The 25,069-nt window shown below is 55.5% G+C and overlaps 1 protein-coding gene across 1 annotated transcript; it reads right to left on the minus strand.

The window, feature by feature from the left end:
- Positions 1-16,092: 16,092 nt before the first annotated feature.
- LOC111152725 (cilia and flagella associated protein 161) lies at positions 16,093-24,748 on the minus strand. Its single transcript, XM_022511308.1, has 7 exons — positions 24,680-24,748; positions 23,800-23,889; positions 23,019-23,251; positions 21,593-21,677; positions 17,775-17,933; positions 16,868-16,941; positions 16,093-16,330 (listed from the first exon to the last, which is right to left on the minus strand). Exons 1-7 carry the CDS (start codon positions 24,746-24,748, stop codon positions 16,093-16,095), a joined length of 948 nt encoding a protein of 315 aa, XP_022367016.1.
- Between the last annotated feature and the right edge of the window lie 321 nt (positions 24,749-25,069).

A 25,069-nucleotide genomic window follows, 5' to 3' on the forward strand; every position in this document is an offset into this window, starting at 1 on the left:
TTGGAGGGTGAGGGGTTCTGCTCCTCACGTTGGTTTGGTCCTGGGTGGAGAGTGTCCCCGGGGGCCCAGCCAGGGAGAGCTGGGGGAGGCGGAGGCTGGGCGGGCATGCTGAATGGAGTCTGACGGAGGAGGCCCAGCCAGGGGTACAAAGGGCGACTGTGTGAGCCCAGCCTCTCCACGCGGAACTTCTCCGGCTTGCAGGGACCTGACCTGAGAGAGGCCCCCACGCCCCGGCCTCCTCTCCAAGGCAGCTTGGAGTACGGAGAGTTGGCGGCAAAGGTCAGAGCTCGGTTCTCAAGGAAGACCCGAGAGTCAAGTTTGAGGTCCCGGACCCCCATCCTCAACGCCATCCCAGCAGCTTCGTCTCCCCCTTCTGTCCTTGTCCTCCGTGAGGATCCCATTTGCAGCTGACGTTCCTCCTGCCCTGCCAAGGAGCAAGGGGGAGGCCTCCGATGTGAGCCCCCGGGCTGTGGCCGTCCGTCTGTCTGCTCGCGTGTCCAGCAGCCCCTCCCACGCTGGTCTCTGTCTCCAGCCGGCCATTCACCGGCACCCGCGGAGGTAGAGAGTGCCCAGAGAGCTGGCTCCAGCTCCAGGCCACCCGCCCCAGGCCACCGGCCCTGCAAACCTGCCCGAGACCCCCCTCGTACCAGGTGTCTCAAAGTCAAAGCTCAGACGTCTCCCCGTGATGTCCCCCACTCCTACTTTTCCTTATTCCTACGTTTAGTTCAATCCTGCCAGTATCCATTCCAGACATCTGTCAAGCACACCGACCTCTCTGTTCCCTCTGCCACTCCCTGGCCTCCTAGGTCCTCCTGCCGTCCAGGGTCCCCCCAGAGCCACTTCTTGGCCATCCTCTGCGTCGCATAGGTCCTCCCCCATAGCTACAGAAACCGGACCTTCATAGCTGTATCTCACACTTTTCTGAGATCCCACACAGACTGTCGGATAAAATCCAAACCCATGAGCAAGGGATGTAAGACTTCCACACTCTGACCCTGAACCCCCCCACAGCCTCGATAGACACCCCTGCCTCAGACCCCCTCCCCCAACCGTACTTCTTGCCTCCAGGCTTGTGCCCCGCTCCCCCCACCCCACCCAATTTACTTCGCTCATCTGAATCCCCCAGCACCCCCCACCCCCACCCCACCAATGTGATCTGTGGCCCTTTCTCATGCTCTGTGAGGTCCCCTGTGCACTCCCAATGGTATGCTTCCCGCTGTCCTGTGATCATTCCCCTCACAGCCATCTACCCCACTGCGTTGTCAGTATGTCGAGGGCAAGAACCGGGTCTTAGTCCTCTCAGCATCCCCTGATCCAAACCAGTGGCCGGCTTGCCATGAGAGCTCCAACTTTTCTGAACTAATTAAATAACGGCCTTGGCAACCAAATGAGCGGTTGGCACTTCGGTGACTAAAATCACGAAGGCAGGGAGAATGGCTAGAATGGGGAGCAGAGGAAGCGTGAGCTTTGGACATGGTTTGGGACCCCCAGGGAGTCCAGCGAGGAGGGATTCCCGCTGGGTGCATGGACCCCAGGACCGGAGCTCAGGACAGAGACTGGGGCAGGGACAGCCATCTGACCATCATCAACATATAGAAAGTAGCCAAAGCCAACGGCTCAGATTGAAAATAACCTAGAGCGTGCGGAAAGAGAAATGACAAAGGAGGGACTCTCAGGGAATCCCAGCACGTAAGGGACGAGCAATGATGAGATGTATAATCCCAAGGCAGGGGAGACACCGAAGACACAGATAAAAAAGTCTGAGAAGTTCCCACACAGAAGCAAGGGGAAGGGAGGGTCCATTTTGCATTTTTTTTCAGCCTCCACTGGCTTTGGGACGAACAAGTAAACCCCAGGAACACTTTGGCAAACGCGTTTGGCTTCTCATCTTTCTTGGAGGCCCCTGGAGTGAAACAGCTGTCATTTCTAGGGTACTAAGGCGGCAATGTGGGGGACAGCAGATGGACAGAGCTACACTGAGGAGCCGGTCAGCCATCCAACCCATTTCCCAAACCCAGTGCTCCCCGGGGCAGCCCACGGTCCATTTCCCATAAATCGAAGTCCCTGTTTATTTCACCGGAAATACAGTCCACGTGCTCGTGATTCATCTGCAGTTTATGTAACCAAACGCGGGGCTGTCACCGTGTGATGTCCGAGAGACCATGTGAAGGGTCTTTGCAGCCAGAAGTCATGGCCAGCCGGGGAAATGAAAAGGAGGCAAAGCTTGGCCAGCCCCCTCCGTCACTGGAGGCTCCTAGCGGGGACTACTAGGTAGAGCGCGGGAGCAGGGACCTCCCATCTGCCCGTTCTCAGCTCACGCCCACGCCCCACGTCCAAGCTGCAGGCCCCGATCCCAAACCAGCCACATCCCCAAGCAGGCGATGGCTGTCGCTTCTGTAACTACTGGGTTCCTGCCGTATGTTTAAAGCAGTGCCGATTTGGATATCGTAACTCAGGCCAGAACGAAATCTTCCTCCGTGTTTCCTTGCTACGTCTCTGGTCCCGTACAGCAGGTTTCCAGAGACGGAATTACTGGATCGAAGGGGATAAACATGTTAACTTTTGCGTCTCAGAAAAGCTGCATTCAATTATGCTTTCGCTGACAGCGAATGAACTTGGCTTTCTTACCGTAGCTTCCCCAGCATCGCACACGACCCACGAAGTAGTTCAGACAAATACAAGGAAGCTATTAAAAGTCGTGTTTCCAAAGACTCTGTTACACAGTACAGGAGCTACTAATAATACAGATATTGTCTTTGTTCAATTATGTAGGGATATAAACTCAACGTTTCTCTAAATGGTGAGGTGGGCGTGCTGTATTCTCTAGTGGTCCCAAGAGCAATTTGAGAGAAAATGATGAATTAATCCTCAAATCTCGGAATTTTAACCCAGAAGAAGTTTGGTTTTTGTGTTGTTTGGTTTTGTTTTGTTTTTTTTCTCGTCCCCACAAAGTCTGATACACGTCAGATTCCTCTTCGAGGCAGGTCACAGAGCACGGAGCCGTCCTTTCTGGTGCCTTTGGCACCACGACGTGACGCCTCCGGCGCTCCGTGATGGGGACGCGACAGGACAGGAGCCTTTCAGGGTCCCGGGCCGGAAGAGACACGTGTCATTTCTACTCAGCACCTATTGCCTAGAACGCTCCCTCTGACCAGGCACAACACAAGGCCCCTAGGATGAGCACGTCGCTGTTCCTTGCCTCCTGGCTCCGTCGAAGCGGGCTTTGGAAGCCGGGTCCTCCATGGGGGCTGCAAACGTGCCTCTGCCAACTTGCTGCTCGCGGGATGCTCAGGGTCTTGGGCAGCCGCGGAATTCACGGGCTCACATAATCACAGGCTTTTTCAGGCAGGATTTATTAATGTTCTTTTGGCAGCACAGCTCTCAAACTCAGTCGCCCGTTTCACGTCCAGAAACCACACCCCTGGTCTTTCCAGACTCGCTTCCCAGATGTGCTTTATGTCTTCATTTCACGCCCGGAGCCTCTGTCCCTCCGCGGCCTGGCGGCGGACTTCAGACAACCTGCAGCTGTAGGCGTGACCTTGACTGACCTCCTTCTCATCCCTGCTCTGCGACACTCTAGCCGGAGGGGAGCCCGAAACAGTGCTCGAGCCGAGCCTCCCGTCTCCGCTCTGCCGGGATTCTGTGCCTGGGACTGGGCACCCTGCCAGGCGCCGCTCCCTCAATCTGACATTTGTCTCTGGCCACTCAAGGTCTTCCTGAATCCGATTTCTTGCTTGATCGTCTGGAGGCAGTGAATTTTTTTTTCCATTTTTCTTCATTCACTTTTATTTCTCTTGGGAATTTGTCCATTGTGGTTGCTCCTGTCTTTCCTGTTACACCTTGTTAAACGGCCAGTGACAAGCAGCTCACATTCGCAGACTCTGTGTCCCAGCCTCTTCCCCCGGGGGCTACAAACTCCTCGGGAGCCCAGGTGCTTTCCAGCTCATCACAGCCGACTAGCCTTACTGGTGTTTCACCAGTGCGCAACGGGGGCTGCTGGTCTCTTGGCGGACGGGTCAGCACCATGCACTCCTGGTGTTTGTCCCGACAGTGCCTTACTCCTACTACCGATTTCTACCTTAGTCAGAAGGAGCTGGGGTGTATCACCGTCCCAGATGAACCTCACGAGTCAGGAGCTTAGCTGCACAGGTCCCTCTCTTGCTCCCGTCAAGTCTGCCCTGAGTCCCTGCGGCATTCCACGGCATCTAAAATATACGTTAGGGAAACACACTGAAAATTAACAATACTTACTTTGTTGTCCTCAATTTTCCACATTAAGTATTTATCCCTCGGTGATCAGGAGAGAACAATAAACGTTCACATCAATGGACAGTTCAGTCGCTTGCTGGATATGGTTCTTGTTTCTTTTTTAAGATTTTGTTTAATTTTTTTAATTTGGAGAGGCAGAGGGAGAGGAGAGAGAGACTCCCAAGCAGACACCCCGCTGAGCACAGAGCCCAACGTGGGGCTCGATCCCACGACCCTGAGATTATGCCCTGAGCTGAAACCAAGAGTGGGACGCTTCCCCGACTGAGCCCCCCAGGTGCCCCGGGATACGATTGTTAAGAAGTGAACTGACTTTAACCTTGGAGATCTGGATTCCCCGTAGGGACCCTTCACGACGCTCTCTCACGATTCCACATACTGTACAGCCAGTGCCCTCTGGGAGAGCCTTTCCCAGGTGACGTCTTCCTCGTTCCCCAAGCATCTGAGAGTCCCCCCATCCCGCTCTGCGTCACCGCTGTTTACGCAATGCTGACATTTGGAGACGGTAGTAACGTTCTAAAAATACACCCGTGTGCTTTCCTCCCTTGGATATTTGTTTCCATTGTTTCTAGGCAGCCAGAGGCACACACCTGTCCGGGAGGGAGCAAAGGCAAACGGACAGGAACGTGGGCAAAGCTAGTCATCCTGCGTGTGACGCGTCCCATCGGACACCGGGGTGTCCTGCAGTCCCATAAGCCAGATTTGCTGCAAAAAAGGGAATTCCTGACTGGTTTTTCACCCCTACTCCTCCCTGGCCTGGCGGCAAAGCACGTTCAGATGCCAACTTCCTCTGTTTATTCCGTAACGTCGAGAGACTACCTCTGGCCCCGGAGGAGGTGCTGTGGTCTCAGACATGCCCCATGCCGGGAGAGGGCAGAGCGTGGGGAAGCAGGAAGTCGCTCTTCTGGTCCCAGAGGACAACTGACGTGAGGAGACTGGCAAGTCAAGGGAAAGGGGTCAGATAGGTTGGTCCTGAGGTTTAGGGGAGGTGAGGGACATGTTTTGCCCAGTTTGTGTTGGGCTCTTCACAGGGAAGTGACAACCCACACAGTGAAACCACATCACAGTGAACAGAGCTGCCTCCGGGCTAGGGACTGGCCCTTCGGTTATGCAGTCACGAGTGGCTTCCCCTTCCTTTGCGCCATGTGTGGGATCAGAAGTTTCAACGTCCTGGAAAGGATAAGTTGAAGTTGGCTGAGAGTTTGTCTGGGGAGCTTGGTCAGAGAGTTTCCTGCTTCAGGGACAAAGTCACCCCTACCTAAAGGCCTCAGGCCAGCCACAGCGCTGTCGAGACCGGAGGTGACACCAGGTCAGCCAGCGAGGACTGTGAAGTCCTGACCAGGTAGCAGAGAGACCGATCGCAGATCCCTCCGGCCACACGCACCTGTCACCGGGATCCACGGGACGCTGGGAGACGCCGGTCACATGTCCGCAGCCACCAGGCCTGGAGGGTGATCGAGGAGGGCTCAGCGAGGATCTGACGGGGCTGCCCACGGGTCCCGGGACCTGTCTTCTCGTTGCTGCCAGACACACCCAGTGACCCGGTGCACCCCGAATGCCATCTCAGGGTAGGGAAAGATGCGAGGACAGACTTAAGAGATCAACCTTCCCACCTAAAGGGACTCTCAGAATTATTGCATGGGAATAAAAGGCAGGGCTGTATTCTGTCTGATTTGCCACGTCCTGACCACCCCTTTACCGGAGGGCAGGCCTTCAGGAGGAAAATCATAGTGGAAACAGAATACAAGAGTCCTCCAAACTGTTCTACTGAGTCAGTGTTCCGACCCGGCCACGATGGTACATGTTCCACAAAATCGTGAGCCCTTACCCTCAGGAGCAGCGCATCACTTCCGAGAGCAGGGAGATCCCGGGGAGGGACACTCCTGAGACAGGGAGATCCCGGGGAGGGGCCAGGAAGCAGGAAGCTCCGAACCCTTGCGGACAGGAGGCAAGGTTGAAGCCGGCATCAGGACCAGGCAAGACTGCGACGGAAGCCCCCACCGTGGGTGGCTGGCAGGGTGCAGAGCAAGCTGTGGGGGGAGCGGATCCACGAAGAGTCACTTGGGGGGGAACGGGAGCTCCCCCCTCCACCAGGTACACACGTATGTGGCGAGGACACGTGCAGATCTAAAAGGGACACATCGGCCATGGTCTGTGCCACCCCTTGTGCCCCCACACCTGCGCCATAGCCGGGGGCTGGAGGAGCGACTGAGATCACAAACCGCCCTCGACATGGCACCGTTGGATCGAAACAGCTATTTTGCCCCAATTCTTCCAACATATGGATGTCAGTTAGTCCGTCTCCCCTCCCCACATTGACACCGTCCCCTCCAAGGGCTTCCCTTGAAACTCCACGTCCTCAGGAACCTGCAGAAGGGAAGCCTGAAGGCTTGGGGGATTGAAGAAGACGCGGCCTGAAAGAGGGACGAAGAGGGCGTGACGGGAAGGGACCTCCACTTTCGGAAAAGCTGGACTTGCCCAGGGGTGTCAGGTCAACACTGAGCTTAGCCAGGAATGAAGACGGTCACCGGCAGCCCACTCGTCCCGGTACCCGAGGGCCCTGGGCCTGGGGCAGAAGCACGGCAGAGCCCAGACCCCGAGGTCAGTGAGTCAAACTCTCCCAGTGGCTCCTTCCTTGTCGCACACTCAGGGCTGCTGACCCAGGGCTTAGTAACCCCCCAGCCCCCCACCCAATTATGATGATCCGCCAAACCCCCCGGGGAGCTGGGTCTGACCCTAACACCAGCCTCAACGAGCGATGCCTCCCAGGTTCTCCCACGAGCGTCCTGCTTGGTCAGCACACCCCGGTGAGAACCTCCTGGCCCAGGCTGGGTCCCTGCCGACCCCAGAGGATGTGTTCGGCCTCTCAACAAACATGCTGAGCCGTCGCTAAACCGCTAAACTGCTCGCTAGGGACACTGCCATGAGGAGCCCACAGGGACCCCTCACCGGACCAGGAGCTTATCCTGGTGTCCATGTGCTGGGTGCTAGGCAGGGGAGGGGACATTGAGGAGAAAGCACCCCCCGCCGGCCCGCCTTGATGCTAAAAGAGGGAACGGCACTGGGACGGGTCTGTCTTCACAGATCTGATGGGGCTCGAAGAAGCCACAGCTGCCCGGGGGCCAGACGGGAGCCATGCCTGAGACAGGATGGGGAGGGCTTTAGAGGGTGTCCCGGAAGAGTAAGCAGACCTTGGCAGGAGGAACCCCGAAGCATGGGGGACAATCTGGGGCTGAGAGGAGGCCTCGGGTTCAAGGGGGGACACATTCCCTTCAACAGGAGAGTCTAGGTAGGACCCCAGGAGTGCGCGGTACCCCAAAGCCTCACCGAAATCCTCAAGACACACCATCACTTGGCCATCTGTCACCTTGCCATCCGTCAAGGCCAGAGAACCCAGAAGCAGGGTGTCCCCTGCAGCACCTGTCAGGAAGACACTGTCCTGATGTCCTGAAACCCTTTCCTCCCCCTAAACTGCAACCCCAAAGTTCAGTCAGCACCCTCAGTAAGACAGAGAAGAGGACCTCCCAGGGTCTCCTGCCAGCAGGGAGCCAGGTGTGGGGGCAGGGGGAGGCTCCCTCTGCAGCCTGTCAGGGTGTCTCGGGGGAAAGTCACGGTGCACCTGCTGAACGGAGTCTGGTTCAAGTGCTCAGCACCGTCAAGTGCCCAAAGGACACTTGCCCACCACAAGGACAGCAGAGCATTCACCCAAGGGTCTGGACAGGATGGAGGGAGAGGGAATGACCCCATCTCTGGCTCGTTCGGGGCTAAGGCCACGTGGGGAACGGAGGAGGAGAGGCAGGTATGAAGGGAAAGAGGGAGCGAGCATGACAGACACCGGATGATGGAGACAGAGCGGATGGGGATGGGGTCACCGAGAGGGGGGTCGAGAGAGCAAGAATGGGGGTGTGGGGGACGGACCATATGCCGACGCCCCTAAATCTTCAGACAGCCTTTCCCTCGTGGTGTGAGCTGTCGCATTCTGCCCACGGTCCCTCTGTGTCCCAACCCCAAGCCCTGAGGCTTCCTCCCCACCCGCTCCACGCTGAGGGCCAGGAAGGAGGGAAGCCGCCTCGTCGGTGGCAGGTGGGGTGACAGTCTGTGCTCACCCCTCAGGAGCGCGCCGGAGGCTCACCCCGTCTTCCAGGTCCCTTGCTGGGATGGGGTCCCGCGCCCTCTGTGTCCGTCACCCACTTAACCGGGCCCTTTTCCTGACTTTCCTCCTCCTGCTTCACCGCAGCCCCACACGCTCGCGTCACTGAAGCCGCTTGCCCTCCCGCGGTCGCCGGGTGTCCTGTGTCCTTCGGGAGGGACCCCACGCCTGCGTCAGCCCAGTCGGGCCGGGGGGTCTAACACCGACTGCTTTCCTCCCCCAGCTGTCTCCTGCGCCTCTCCTCTGTCGCACATGCCTGACAGGTCGCCGTGTCCCTTCTGGGGAAGCGAGGAAGGACGTGGAGCCGAGAGGCCTCTCCGGGCACCGTCCCAGCTGCCTCCGAGATGAGCTCTGGGTTCGGGGGATCCCACCAGCCCCCAGCGACCCCGGCAGTGTCGGGGGGAGGGGGGCTGCTCGCAGGGCCTGGCACTCCAGTTCAAGGGTGGTGCCGCTTCCTGCCCGTCTGTTTGGGAGAACATTCAGGAGACATGACCAGATGTTTGGCACAGGTTCAACTGTGCTCACGTCAGCCAACAACAACACAGCACAGAGACTTGCAGGGAGGGCGGAAGGGAGGAGGCTCCTGCCAGCTGTGGGGACAGCTGAGGAGACTCCCACTCGCCCGGGGGAGGAGCTGTTCCTGTGCGCCTTGCCCGCTGAGAGCTCAAGCACGGAGCCCGCCGTGCCAGTGTCTGGGCTGGAGCCCCGGGCGGGTCCGCCTGCTGCGCTGGACAAGGCAGGGCCCAGAACCCCAGGGCCGGGCAGCCTGGACGCCCGAGGGAGCCCGGAGAAGCTTTGAGAACTGGGGTCTTTCAGAAAGGGCAGGCCTGGGAGCCAACTACCCGAAATACGGCCTCCGGCCCTCTCATGGATACACGGGGCATCTCTAAGCTCTGTCCAGCGGACTGGGCACAATCCCAGTCTCGCAGGCCTCCAGAACGCCCCTGCTGATCAACAGAGCGGGTACCCACGACGAGCCCCACACACCATCCATCTGGGCTCATAGGGGCGGCTGGGCAACGGGCTCCCAGGTGTGCCAACCAAGCCTACAGGTGCTCAGAGCTGAGCCTTTTCAGAAGAGGCTGCCTGTGGATCCACCATGGGCTCCTGGCGGCTTCCAGCCCTTCTGCATGGCTCCTGCCCCTGATCCCCGCCACCCGGGCCTGGACAGCTGCTGAGCTGGGACGCTCTCCTCGCAACCTCCTCCCAACCATTCAGTCGTGCCCAGCCACAGACACACACGTGCACACATGCGTGCACTTGCGGTTGTGAACGTAGACTTGAATGAACACCCTGGTCGCTCGCCACAGGCACTGTCGTGTGGGTGGACTTCCCATTCCATCTTACTGGTTCCGTTCCGTCCACGACAACGCCCTGCAGTTCCCTGCCCGGGAAGCACTGCGAGTCGGGGTACGGTGCTCTCGCTCTCCCTCTCGCTCTGGATCCAGACCCCCCTGCTGAGTCGTTGAGCGTTAGATGAACCTTTCTGCGTCCCCGCTTCCTCGCCTGTCTAACTCAGGAGAGGACAGTGCCCCCCTCACCATTGTGTGCGAGAGCTCACGCGTTTGCTATGGGAACGCGTACTTAGACACGGGTCTGGCACCGGGTGTGGGACCCATGCACAGCAGCCACATGGACACCAGTGACCCACTCGGGTGCTCTCCTGCCCTCGGGGAGCTCACCATCGAGCCTGGCGGGCAGAGACGTCATCTGGAGGCCCAGGCGCTGTGGGCCGGGGGGCACGGCTCGACGTGCAGGGCTGGGCGACAGGTACCCTGCGTGCCGTGCAGGGACAGAGGGGGCGCGGCTGAGCCTCAGGTGTCTGCATACCGGGGGCCCCGCGGATAGGCTTAGCCTCTGTGTTTGAAGAGCTCGCGGTCACGCAGAGGACATGGATGCTAACAAGCCCTCGTACCGTGAGACCGGGCGGCCCTCGAAGCCACAGAGATGCCCACAGGGTGCCCGAGGCATGGGGGTCAGCACCGTGGCTACGGACAGAAGGCAGGACCTGCCCAGGAGCCTGAGCACCTGGCACACGTGGCCTCACTCCAGGAGCCCATGACACAGGTGACTGGGGTGCCCCGTCTTTAGCCCACGAGCCAATGGAGGTTTGACGAGGTGTGGTGACCTCCAGGATCCCCGTGGAGTTGTCGGGCCCCAGAGGCAGGCCCAGAACCATGATCCCCGCCTGCATCTCTCACCTCGTTGCACTTGACCTTCTCAGCAAGGCTAAGAGGAAGTCAATAGCCCCGCAGAGGAAGCAGGGCTTGGCACCGGAGCTCAGGCGAGGCTGGAAAGGAGCAGAGAGGCCTCGGTTTGGCTCAGACATCACGCTGTTGTCACTCAGGGAGGTTTGGGAGCCCAGCGTCCCCGGGCCTGGGCTCGGAGTCCAGTGTCCTGGGGAGAACTCCAGCCTTGGGAGGGGATGTCTGCCAGGAGTCCCAGCGGGGCTGTGCCCGGGGGGACGACCCCCTTGGAAAGCAGATGCCCCGTGTGCCGTTGGGAAGGAAATGAACAGATACCCTGACCACAACGCTCTCATGGTTTCCCCCCACCTCTTAAAATGTGCATTTTTAAAATGGGAAACTCCCTAGTGTTTTGAAATTCAGCTCAACCGTTGAGCAATTGCTGGGCATGGGCTGGTTTGCATTTTTTCACATTGACCCCTTGTGGCCACTCGGGGAACTGCAAGACCAGAGCCGGGGAGGGGAAGCGCGTCTCTGCCAGGAAGCTGGCGGCTCCGGACTCCCGCCGGGCGGGCTTCTCTCCCCCTCCCACCTGCCCTCCTTGGTCAGAGACACCCAGAGTCAGGTGTCAGGCTGCCCTGCCTCGTCCTCCCCGCTCCTGGGCTGTGGCCCGTCTCTGCTCTGGGTCCATCTCCCCACCTGTAGGAGGACTGGGGGAGCCCCAGTGGGCTGCGGTCCCCAGCGGCCTTCCAGTCACAGGGGAGAGAGCACAGCCCCGCAGTCTTCCCCCGAACATGCCCTGGGATTCTCCGCGGGTGCTCTCTCGCACCGGAAGCTTCTTCACGTGATAACCCACCTGTCTTTCCTACAACGTGGTCTCCCCCCGGGAAGCAGCCGGGCTCTCCTTACGCCACATTTCCGTGATAACCGAATTTACATCGCGTTATTATCAAATTCATGAATGATTCTAAATGGTTCTTGTTACAGATGAAACAGGTGTTTCCCTTTTAAAAAGCTCCAGGTGACAGCAAGAGCTGTTGTGCAAAGTCACGAATGGAGAAAACAGTTTCTATAGTTTTGCCTTCAGGGGAAGGAATAGTTGAAAAAAATGACGTCGTCTGCTAGACCCCGCGGGAGTGCCAGCCAGCCGCGTCCGAGTGCAGGCCTCCAGGGACTCTCGCCAACTGTGATTACCGACTCCGAAGTGACCTTTTGCTCCCCTGTACCTCCCGCCCGGGCAAGCCTTCCGTTCTGGTTCTATCATCCGCCTCCTGCTCAAGACGGCGCAGTGACCCCTTGCCCGCCTGCTGAGTGGACGCAGACCTCCGCACTCGGGCCTTCCCCTTCCATGTCTTATGTCCCTCTGACCCCCCCACACCGCGTTCCAGCCAACGTCAGCTGCTGTCCGTTGCCAAGCACATCCCACCTTCCCCCAAGTCCGTAGCTTCAGCTCTCGCTGGGGTTTTGTGGGGGATCCTGGAGCTCCTGCCTCTTATCCACGGAAAAAGCCTCTCTTCGTCCCATAAAGCATCACGTCACCAGTGGTGGACCTGCAGGCAGGGACACGTCTATTCCTCCCCAGATCCCCCGGTCCAGCTCGGCCCTGGTCCAGAACAGTCGGTGAGCTCTGTTGGATTCGAGGGAACACATCTAATGGGAACGAAATGGGGTCCAGTCCCTGCTTGGGACGAAGCGTAGTGACAGAGACAAGATCACCCCTAGGCTCGGACCCACACTTGGCTAAGCTCTTACACGAAAGCAGAGGGGAAGAGGCCACGCCCACGCAGAGCACCTGCTGCCTCATAACTGGGCACATGCTGGGCTGTCCCGACTGCCCGCGTCACAGAACGTACCCCGATTCTCAGGAAGGTGACCTTCTCGCAGCCAGGAAGCGGCCAATCCTCGCCACGGGGCACCGGCCTCCTCCCTGCTCGCGCTGCCAGGGAGTTAAAGGCACCACCAGTCCTCAAGCTGTATTTGCTTCTGAGCACGTAGCTTGGGTTCAGTGGGGCCACCATCCCACCCACGGCCATGCTGGGCCCCAGGAGAAGCCATAACTGGGATGCCACCATGTCCATGGACGTAGCTTCCACTCCGGGCCAGACATCCCCAGGTGCTGCCTCACCTCCCAGCACAGCCGCTCAGCACCCCGTGTCCTGACTCTCCAGGACGGGCACCTCTCCAGACCTGGGGTCCACCTTCTCGTCCTCTCTTGTCCTTAATCTACCGAGGTACGGCGCCATCTCCCCCCACCCTGGACGTCTCTCCGTCTATGCCTCCTGACACTTAGCCCGGAGCCGCATCTCTCACCCCAGGACCCCTCTACGTCCCTGCTGCTTCCATAATAATCCTTCTAAAGTGAAATCATGCCCGTTCCCTCCTCAAGCTCTTCCAAAGGCTGACCATCACCTTGGAGATAAATTCAAATTCAGTGATTTGTTCCACACAGCCAACAGGGATATTCAAATCACTTCACGGCCGCCAGTTTGTTCTGAATGTCACCGGGCACCAACCAAACCAAACAGACTCTAGCCACCATGTCCCGAAGGATGCTTGCGGGGCCAGACGTTAACTCGTCGGTGGCTGGGCTGTAATGAAGGCGAGGGTCCCTACGGGGCGCCTCTGGGACTTGGGTCATAGGCAGTTTGCAAGCAGCGCCGAGACACCCGCAGGGCGGCTTGCTGGGCCCCAGGTGAATATCAGCTGCGCACACAGCCCACAGCTGCCGGCCTCTCGCTAAGTCCCTGCTTCTGGGCACAGCTCCAAAGGCCACACTTCAGGGACACGGAATGCCCCCCCACCCCCAATCATGCCTAGAAGGTTCTTCTCCATGTTCCTGCTCCAGGGTCATCCCGTCCCTGGGCGTGGGTCATCTCCGCGCGCAGTCTCTCCCTCCCCTGCCACCCTGCAGGGTGTTGGTCTCAGTCCTCACCGTGTTCACCGCACCAGCAAGAGAATGGACACTCGGGGCACAATCCACAGACCTCGTTCAGGTGAGCTGGTGCCCTCTGGGGCCGGGGAGCCTGCAGACCTCGACTCGGGGCAAAGCTGTGCAACATCACCAGCGGACTCTGGGACAGTTTCTGTATGAAAACCAAGCACAGCGCACAGCGCACAGCCCCCCACAACTGTCACTGCAAACCTCTCACCGCGAGTTCCGAGCACGAGCTAGACACACGCACACACACACACACACACACACCCCGAGCTGCATTAATCAGTTTTACTCATGCCCATTAAACTACTGTGTGCGTTTAAAAACTAACATTTTGAACAGTAGAAAACACACTGGTGCAGTTTAAAGGATAAAATGGTGATACACATAGAAGTTCGAAGCTTTTCTTTTCACGTCTCTCTGGGCCGTGCTGGGTGTCGCCCGTGCCGGAGGCCGCTACGGAGATGCTCTGCGCCTTCCGGGCGCTGTAACCCCTCCAGACCGACCTTGTCCCGGGGACTACTCTGCACGATTCTAGGTTTCCACCGGAGCCCAGATCCAACGCTAGAAACAGGTTATTCGTGTGCCTGGAAGTTACCTTGAAAGCACATAGTGTGTCCTCTATAGAAAAAAATATATAAATAGAAGAAAGAGCCCTTTATCACATCTTCTGTAGATAAGAAATAAACACCTGGAAGATGGAGGGCAGTGGTGTCCAAAGGGCAAGTTGTGCCCCCAGGGGACGTGTAGCCATGTCTGGAGACATTTTCAGATACACGAGAGCTGGGATGCCACGGTCGTCCAGCGGGTAGAAGCCTCGGGTGCCGTCAAACGTCTTATAGTGGGCAGGACGGCCCCCCACCCCCGCAAGAGAGAATTATCTGCACCGAGCACTGGAGAGCACTGGGTCGTCTACCCGGGTGCAGAGGAAGGTCTAAACCACCTGACAGGCTCCCACCCCACCTGCTAGGGAGGAGCCACGACCTTGAGCCGATGACCTGATCGTGCTTGCCTGCGGCTCCCTCAGCAAGAGGACTGAACACATTCACCTGTGCGTCCTGTCAGTCACATGACACGGCGACGAACAGTATCCAGTCTAACCCGGAGAATCGTGACATTCAGTAAGGAGGTTGGCAGTTTTGTAATGTGTGCGACAGACGCCGGGTGGCAGCCCGATGTGACAGCACGAGGTGAAGCCAGTCGTGCCGAGACCCAGCGGCTGGGTGTCCTCCGTCCACGCTGAGGCGCACAGAGACACCTATGTCGTAGTCTAACGTCTCTGCATTCAAACGACCGCGTTTTGCTGTCACATTCAGCCGTTACAGATGGTAACTGCAGTCACCCAAACCTGGTGGTCAGTTCGGGCACTAAAACCCTACGGCTCACGGGGGGAATGTGAGCCCTGACGTTGACTGGAAGCCGTCCGTGGGCACCTTTCATGGTAGCAGCACAAACGCCCCAGAACTTCCAGAACATGCAGAACTGGCCCAGATGCTCTCGGAGAGCTTGAAATGTGGAGGAGCGCCTTTCCGCCGATGGAGCTCCGCCGACCTGCTCCCAGCCTGCTCTCGCCCTCAGGGGACACGCAGGTGAGCCTAACTCGGCTCGCCGGTCCGCGGCGCTCAGGCCAGGCTGTACTTGGAAATAAAACAGTGAGTTTTTAAAAATATTGTGACCTCCACACCGAGGCACTGAGATTAAAATCTTTGGAGGCAGGCTCGGGCGGCGGAACGTTCTAACGTGCCACCCTGGGAAGTGCCTCCTGAAAGAGGTCACCGGCTTGAAGAAGCGTCTCTTTAAACCACAACTCCACCACCTGTGACCACCTGTCTGTCTTCTGGTGCACTTACGGCGGGACAGCCGGACCGCCCATCTACCTGCCGGCCGGGGACTCCGCATCCCGAGATAAGACCTTACCTGACACGGCACGGGGACTCCACAAAGAACGAACGGACAAGCAGGTACGTGGAAGGAGAGGCGTTTATTTTGTCAGGAACTTTCAGATCACACGGGTGCCACGGCTCGTGTGCCCATTTCAAAGAGTAAAGAGTCTGTGCGCTTTCAAAATCGTTACTCGGTAGAGTGACCCGTCCGGTGCAAGTCCCGAACCCCCACCCCCGCCAAGTCAGAGGTAGAAACAAACACACAAGGGGGAAGACGGTTAGGTCCAAGGTCAAGCCACAGCTCACAGCTACAGGTTGTTGATTTCTTGGTCGCTGTGCAGTGGGGGTGGGGAGGACGGGTGACAACACCCTGCAGGTTCTGACAGCTTTGTCCCACACTCAGGCTCCTTGTCCGAGCCGCTGCTGAATAGCAGCTAAAGTTCTCCAGGAATTTAGACCCGACAAAGGAGAGTCCTCTGTCACCTTCAAATACCACTTAGGAGCTCTTTCCTGGAGCCAGTGTTTCCTGTGTCCCAGACCCCACCAGGAAGTCAATAACCTTCATATAGCCTTTGCTTCGACCTCGGGTTCAGGGACGTCGACGCCCGGCTTAAAGAGAGCTTGGGGCATGACCTGGCAAAGCCAGGTTTTTTTGAGCACGCGCGCCCGGGGTCACTGCCCCCCGGGGTCCGCGCCCTGTCCCGGGACTCGGGCGTCCTGCTCCGGGGCTCGGGCATCCTGCTCCGGGGCTCGGGCGTCCTCCGCCGGCGGCTTGGGCACGTCCAGCATGGTGGACGAGTCTCTCCGGGGGTTCCCAGTCACCAGCATCCAGTGGTTCCTCGGCTTCTCGACTCGGTGCGAATCCAGGTGTGTGTGAGCAGCCACTTCCACTTCCTTTCCGAAACAGCCGCTGGGTCGGGAGAGAATGGACCCCGGTTGGAAACAGAGCAGTGGTTCTGGGTGAGTAACTCTGTCCGCCCACGTCTGAGCCCCAGGTCCCTCTGGGATACGTGTGTGCCGGACCTTGCCCCTGCCTGCGTGGTGATGAGGGACACAGGGTCCCACCACAGCTACAGTCATCTCGTCGGGCAAGGACCTGTGGGACGCCAGGGCTCGGGCAGGATTTGCCACACCTTTGAATCTTTTGTGACAACCCTTCATCATCAAAGCACTCGTGTGTGTGTCCACACTCTAACTCGAGCTTCTTGGGGCGTCTGGGTGGCTCAGTCAGTTGAGCTTCTGACTCTCGATTTAGGCTCAGGTCACGGTCTCAGGGTTGTGAGATTGAGCCCCATGTAGGGCACTGCGCTGGGCAGGGAGTCTGCTTGAGATCCTCTCTCCCTCCCTCTGCCCTCCCCCTCCAAAATAAATACAGAAATATAATCACATCAGTCGAATGTCTTTGTGCCCCTATCCGTGGCATTTAGCTGAATTGAGCAACACATACCTTAAGAACAGGTGTCTGTGGGCTGCCAGCCCCCGGTTCGTTTGGGAGTGATTGAGGATAATTTTTGCATTTGCCTTTAAAGATGAAGAGAGTGTGTTATTTGCATTACGAACTAAGACCTCCAATTCCTAAAGGCGAAAAGTTGGAAATATACTATATATTCACTTAAATGTAGTTCAGTGAAATAGAGAGATGGAAATAACCTAGAAGCCAGACTTTAATGGATGGATTTCATACACTGTTGCAGGTGCACAGGGGACAGAACATCCTAGAATCCCTCAGAGCCACACTGGAAATTTTTCACAACATGAGATGTAACCAGCAGTGTTTCTAAGTGGAGAAGATAAGGATATCACTGATGTCCTATTTCATTAAAAAAAATTGAAATTAAATAAAATAAAGAGACATGCATGGAAAAAGACAGAGATGATAAATGCCAGCGGGGCTCTCTGGAGGGTGGTGGAATTACTGGTTATTTTCATTTTATTTGCTGTGCTTTTCTGATTTTTCCTTCGGCGAGCATATATTTTGTTTATAACCCAGGAAAAAAATACGTATTGTTTCAAACTCCTGGCTCCTGGAAGCTAACCACCGTGAGGAAGAGCAAAGCCCTCGCCACTCCCGTAGGACTTACGCAGCATCAGAAATGCCCACGTCAGATCAGGCCACCCTGCAGCCAAGGAGGGTCCCACCCGAACACAGACAAACCGTGCGCCCTGTCCAAGACGCAGGTCTCCCCATAGCCGCCCTTCCCAGCTGATATAGCAGGAGCCTGGCCCTGGCTTCCCTCCCACAGCTAAGGCGTACTGAGACAGCGGCAGAGAATTACCCCCGCTTCCCGATGGCGTCACGTCACGAGCAGAGCCCCGCTTCCCGGGAAGCTCCCTAGAGCCCAGGCTGCACTCACCAGCACGGGGCAGCCTTCGCACTCCAGGCGGAGCTGGGGGTCCAGGAAGGCGGCCTGCCAGCAGTTCAGGTAGGAGGCCTCATCGGTCAGGTACACCTCCTGGAGCCAAGACCTCTTTGATGACCTCAGCAGGGTCCTGTGGTCACTGGATAAATACAGCTGAAAATGACAATGTGGGGGTGAGCTACGTCACACGGCTGGAGAAGCTGGGGGGTGAACCACCGACCGGCGTGGTGTCAGGTACGGTCCAGCGCAGTTCTGGAAAAGCCCCTTCTTGGGGATGGTGTGAGAACACTCGGGTTTCCTCCATTTAGAGACGTCATCGCAGGAGGCTGAGGCTACCACCCCCAGCACCCTCACTGCTTTGCCTTCCTTTGGGTGCCAAACCCGCTCTCTCTCCTCCTCATCCCATCCCTGCTCCCCCTCCTCCTTCCCAGGGCTCAGGCCAGAACCCCAGTTTTGCTTCTTAGAAACAGTGTTGCTGCATGAAGGGAAGTGCCTCACAACCAACACCGTCACCGACATTCACCGTGGGCCCCCGAGGACGGCTCTCTGGAGCTGACCTCCCCGCAGGGGACTTATTCAACAGCTCTCAGGCCCTGTTACCGGGCCCAACCTGCAGAAAAGTCGGAAACATAAGCTGCTGGTTAGTTCTTTAGTGATTGACCTTCACCCCGAACCTGGAGGCTGTTTCTGGGTAGGTTCTCATGGGCAAAGCTAGGCCACGAGGCGCTCGCTGCGGGGAAGGCAGAAGTGAGTTACTCTCTTGGAGGCCTTTCCTGGCGAGCCAGACAGTGATGGAGGACAGGCCTGGAAGCACCCATAGACTCTAGGAAGGTCGGACAGGCTGGCAGGGATGGGAGGGGCTGCTGGCAGGCAGAGGCGAGGACACACACTTACCCAGGGGCTCAGGAGAGCCTCTGAGGGGGAGGCAGTGCGGGGCTGGGCACCCGAGGGGCTGGTTGCACGTGGACAGGGAGGGCGGGGACATATCACAGAGGACCTTAGATGCCACCGTGGACGGCAGCACTAACCAGACCTGAGCCCCTAGAGCATCGACCGGGCAGCGTGCGTCTCCTATGGTCTGAGGTCAGGACAGACTAGAGGGATCCAGCGTGGACCAAGGTCCTGGCACTGGGGATGAAAAGACAGGCCCAAGAGCACTAGGAAGGGAGAGCCGTGGCCATGACCATGAGTAGGATGTAGACAGGGAAGAGAGACCGGCCCAAGACACACTCGGGCTCTCGGTGATCGGGGAAATCCAGGGCAACTGAAAACCTGCACTTCAAATGGCAAAGACTGTCTACCTCAGACCACAAACTCCATTGTGTTAATGTGAAGAGAAATAATAGTGAGCCAGGCACAACTCTAGAAGGGTGGCCATACCCGATTTTTTTAACGAATGCCCTGGAAGTACTTGCTAATTCACAGACGAGGAACGGAAATAAGAAAATTTGAGAAGAGACTGAACTGTCCCTTGAGAATGAAAGCACCGCAGACCTGAATGTCCTAAGAGAATTAACCAGAGAACCACGAGAGAGAATAGAGTGAGGTTTCACCAGAGGTGAGTCTCAACAGCAGCGGCTTTCTTACATTTTTCTTGCAACTAACTAAGGGCCCCCCATAAGGGCCGTCCACAGCAGAAGATACTGGGGGACAACCTCAGCGGGATCAGCATCGAATCCCCGGGAAGAAAACCACAGAACTTAACAGAGAGATAAGAAAGAATAAACGAATAAATGGGGAGACCTCTCAGAAAAAGAAATGTCATGAAGCATCAAATATGTGAATTTATGGAATTTTCCAGTGCCAATAAAATGCCACGTGATTTTTTATCCCCCCCTCCCCCAGGGAGAGGGACTTGCAGAAATAATTACATGTAACTGAGAGGTTAACTAATTCCTAATATAATTCAAAAAAGTGTAATGAGAGAAAACTGGCCCAACGTGCAGTCAAAATACACATTATACTGTAAAGCATAATTCTAGAATAAAAAGACACAATTTGGCTTGAAAGGGTTAGAACAGGAAGCTCAGAGACAGCAAGCAGTCTGCAGAGTGATGCTACGGGGAGATGTGCGTGTCAGAGAGGAAAGGAGTCATCGTTCAAGAAACAACACAAATGCAGCTTATTAGTCGTTTAGGGGAAATCGCATGTCTCCACAGAAGCCTGCGCCAAAATAAATCTCAAGCAGACAAACAACAACCAGAAACAAAAGTGAAACTTCAGCCACCGAGAAGTCGATAAAAGTTTGTCTTTTCGTGGTATTTCTAGAGCAGACTTTATAGGGCTCTGAGCAATGGAAGGGATTATGAAGGAAAACACAGTGTATACGTTACTCAAAAATATGTTAGAACAACTCTGACCTCAAAGCCACGTAGCCAAAAATAAAATAAAATAATAAAATAACAAAATCCAAGAAGCAAATGGGAGGGAACATGACAAAGAAAATGACAAAATGTTATAACCTAAGGAAGAGCAGATACTGAACACAGGTCAGTGCACGGACACAGGACGAAAGATTTACAGGAGACAAAGAAGATGGGACAGTTAAGGACAGCGTTGGTGGGGGGAGAGTAAGGGAAGGGAGATCGAGGAGGAGAGAGAGAGAAACCAGAAATGGTGCATCTACTTCTTCTGGGGCTTGTAACTTTCTCTGCATTTTATTTCTTTTTTTTTAAGGATTTTATTTATTTGACAGACAGAGATCACAAGTAGGCAGAGAGGCAGGCACAGAGAGAAGGGGAAGCAGGCTCCCCGCTGAGCAGAGAGCCCAGTGAGGGGCTCGATCCCAGGACCCTGGGATCATGACCTGAGCCAAAGGCAGAGTCTTTAACGCACTGAGCCACCCAGGTGGCCCTCTCTATTTTAAATCCATTCTGAGAGAACAAAGTGTAAAAGAAAATAATGTTAGTAATGTTAACCTCTGGATAAGACAAGGGTGATTTACGCACCCCCCTGCAACAATATGGTATTTTCTCTAATTTCTACATTTTTTTCTTAATTCAGGCCGCGGCTTACCATCTAAGGTGTATAGGGGTTTAACTGGCAGTGCTGATTTTACCTGGCAGCACAAAAGGTAATAAATAACGTTACCTCGTACCATCATGGAAGCTTTGATTCAGCGAGAAATGGTTAAATGGTACCCCTTCTGCCACTGGACCCCTGAGCGGCTTGGAGCAAGATCACCTGACCTCGTGCCTCAGTTTCCCCATCACTAAAATGGGGTAAAACAGTCCCTAGTTCAAAGACCTATTTGGATGATTAAGTGTGTGTGCATTTGTGTATGGCATGTAGTAAGGTTTACTAATCCCCATTTTATAAATGAGAAAGGCTCGAAAAAGTTAAATGACTTATCCGAGGTCCCACTCCGGAGAGAGACATCTCGGCTCGAGTTAGACCCAGATTTATCTGGTTCTGTTACCCTCCTCATCTCCGAGGGAAAGAGAAAGATCAAGTTACAAAAACCAGAATAGTTATCGGGCAACACACCTCGATAGCTTTGGTGACACTGACCGCTATCAGACGACGATTAATTAATCCAACCATCAACTTGCAGGTGGAGGTGGCAGAAAGCTGTGCCCGCCGTCGGCTGCATTGCAAAAAGCGTTTTCTCCCTTACTCCGTAGCGCCTAAGGGTCTGTTTCTGTCCTTCGGAAAGCTACAAGGCAAGAAGTGGCCCGAGAGCCGCAGGCAGAGGTTCCACAAGCCAGAGGCAAAGCCCACACGACACAGTCCTCTGTCCATCTCCACAGGTGACCATGAGCCGCATGGAAACCATCGCCTGGCCCCACACACCGTGCACTGTGAGGACTCACCATTCTGTCTTCAAATCCTCCCGTCGTCGCAAGGCAGAAGTTCTGTCCGTATCTAAGGACCTGGCCCATGGCGTTTCTGTCTGCACTGTCAGGGAAAAATAAGCATCATGTCAATTCTCTATTAGAATTTTTCTACATTCGGGGCGCCTGGGTGGCTCAGTCGTTAAGCCTCTGCCTTCGGCTCAGGTCATGGTCCTGGTGTCCTGGGATCGAGCCCCGCATCAGGCTCCCTGCTCGGCGGGGAGCCTGCTTCCTCCTCTCTCTCTGCCTGCCTCTCTGCCTGCTTGCGATCTCTGTCTGTCAAATAAGTAAATAAAATCTTTAAAAAAAAATCAATTTTCTTGATAATGTCTTTCACACACATTAGCTGATTTGGTAGCTAAACATTTTCAAAATGGTCATTTCTCTGGGCCTTCAAATCTAGCTGACATCCTGTCCCTATCCCCCTGCCCCACCCCCGCTTCCGCCGTGGCCAGTGTGCGGAGCGTCCGTCCGTGTGAGCACAGCGAGCTGTCTTCCATTGAGGGGTTGTGGCCAGGGGCATGGACATCTGGATAAAGAGCCCTCCTGGTCAGGTATACACACTTAACACAGTCTTCCCTCCTAATGCTCCAGGACACAGAAGCTGTGGTCCACTTTTAGTTGTCTTGACAGAACTTCTCAGTGTTCGAAGGAACTCTGAAGCCAACACTCAAAGGAGGGGCGTCTGGGTGCTTCAGCCGGCAAACCGCCCACACCACCGGCTTCGGCTCAGGTCATGATCCGGGGATCGTGGATCAAGTCCCACATCGGGCTCCCTGCTTGGCAGGAAGCCTGCTTCTCCCTCTGCTTCTCCCCCTGCTTGTGCTCTCTCTGACAAAAAAAATAAAATCTTTAAAAAAAAAATTAAGACTTAAAGGATGGCTGTACTTTTGTCATGAAAACATTGCCATCGTTGTTCAATCACAGTAAAAGCAATCCTGTTTTGTTGTTACTATGTATCTGTTCTCTAAGGATTTAATGGACGATTTCAAGATCTCAGCTACAGTTTTAGCGAATAATTACAAAGTAACAAATCCCGCATAGTGCCACCTTGCACGGGACTATTTCTGTTCTAAAAATAGCGACACTGAGAGACACTCCAATGAGCTCCAAGCATCCTGAGATGTTATTAGGAAAACCCAGTTTCTAGGCAGAACACAATTTTAGTTTCCTAGATCCAATACTTTTGAATGAAGCATTTATAACGGAACACAAATTAGCAGTTGTCCTGACGTTTAAGGGGAAGGGCAAGTGAAGGCCACCAACAGTAACCCCGGGGGGAGGCAGCAGGACGGGAAGCACAGAGAGCGTCCTAGACGACACGGCTACGGTCCCAGGGCTTCCTGAAGCTGGAAGTGAAAACATATTTATGATAAACATGAGTTGAAAATTCAAGTGTCCGTACCTCAAAATGATGAAAGTGTTTCTGCCAACAGGGATCTTGGTTCGAGCTGCGCTCAGCCCACAGGGCACCTCTAACTGGTCACTCAGGGGCGATTTAATTTCATCCAGAGTCATGCAGAGGCTCAGGTCCCCGCCCAAAACCAAATCAGCTTCTGTCTCAGGGTAGTCTGGATTCACAAGCATCACTTTGTCACCACAGCGAAGGTACCCGTCCTCCGTGATGGAAAGCTGCATCTACAATTTAAATTGTTTTTCAGACAACCCAGGTGTTTCCTCAACAGCCAGTGCAGAGACCCCTGCCAGATGCCCCTTCCCCACTTCACTGTCGAGGACCCGTTCCAAGAGGGGCCACATTACTCGGGGAACTTGTGATAACTTGCATTCCCTCAAGTCCTTCGTTCTCTTCCTTTTCCTGCGGCCGACCCCCTCCCACTTTACCAACGTCCCCCCCAAATCCCAAACAGAGTAAGAAAGCCAATGAAAAATCACATGCTGAACCCACTCTTAAATGATTCAGACTCACTGGAAATGTCCTGAGCACTGAGTAAGGGGCATTTTACAGATTCCTGTACTGATCCTGGAAAATGCGGGTAAATGTAATTAAGAGCAGATTTAGCCTACGTTTCTAAAATCTTAGGGGATTATAAACATTGTGGTTTTCAGCTCTAGAAGGAGGACAATGGTATCTTCCAGATGATAATTCATTTATGGAACGTTTGCTTGCTTAACACACACACTTAATTCGATACAATTTTGAGGACAGCGCTCAAATTTAAAATTACCGGTCTCAAAAGATTCTCTTTGAGTCTCCTATTTCTCTGTATGAGAAGCTGTCCCTTTTCTCTCTTCTCCAAGAAGTCCTTCATGCGCTCCTGGTGAAAGAGAAAATGAAAAAAAACCCAAAGGTCAACAATGGTCCTCAATTTACAGACCCCAGTAGCTTCTAGGTCAGAAGCACGTCAAGCTGAAAAAGCACATTCTGAGAAAAAGAAAGATGAGCCTAATGGGAATGGTGAAAATTGTTTTGGCTTTAATATTTTTACTTCTTTGTAGAAGGCTTGAAAAAAATGACACATACCAAAAAAAAAAAAAAAAAAAAAGGAAAAAGAAAAAAAAGCCCTCACCCTTGATTACCCCGTCCAGAGACAATCATGAATAACATTTGATGACCATGTGTCCACAGTGCAGGTCTCCCCTGGTTGTCCACTGCTGCCCCCACCAACCGCCCCCCCTCCAGCTAGATGGATGCCTGATGGCTCAGGGCCTTGTCTGAGTGTAACGTCAGGGAAAGGGACACCACAGGGACGCCTAGGAGGGTGTGTGTATGACAGGGGTGGGGGGGGACCTCCACAGAGAGCCTGCCTCCTCCTCACCAGACCTCAGCCTCTGAAACCCTTAAGTCTGTAAGGACGGAGGGAACTTGTGGGGCTCTGGGCTGAGGGAGGTTTGGAGACTAAGGGACCTGCAGAAGGAGCAGGTGTGAGACTTGGCGGTGTGGGACAGCAGGTGAACTTCCTGGGGCTTCCGGACCCGGGTGGGTTGTTAGGCTACTGGGTGTCTGCTGGGTGAGAAGGAGGCCCGGGGGGGGCAGAAGGACTTGGGGCGGGTGGGGCGGGGAGGTTCCTCAGTAGTGGGGAGGCCGCACCAGCTGCACATGCCTACCTCCTCCAGGTAGATGTCCTCGTTCCAGTTGCCCATTCGCACTCCCGGACCGTACAGGTTCTGCGCCATCCTGCCCTCAGGCCAGCGACCAGCCAGCCGGCCTGCCTCCCCCACCTGCCTTGTTAGCGTGCCTTGTTGCCTTGACAACCGGCCCAGAGCGATTGGCCAGGTCCGGGGCCTGCTGGCCAATCAGTGGCAGCACAGGAGCAGGGGGGCGCAGCCAGGGGGTTGGGGGAGGGGGCCCAGGAGGGATGGGGGGAGGGGAACTGCACACTCGCAGCCTGGAGTCCCTTCCACTGTGATTTCCCTGAATTTAATTCCAATGCAGGCAGGTGGACTAACGCCAGCCCTCGGGCCTCGTGGTACTAAAAATGTAAAACACTTTTTTCT

Source organism: Enhydra lutris, unplaced genomic scaffold, assembly GCF_002288905.1.
Source record: "Enhydra lutris kenyoni isolate GAN:26980312 unplaced genomic scaffold, ASM228890v2 scaffoldscaffold29, whole genome shotgun sequence".
In the NCBI taxonomy this organism is placed as follows: domain Eukaryota; kingdom Metazoa; phylum Chordata; class Mammalia; order Carnivora; family Mustelidae; genus Enhydra; species Enhydra lutris.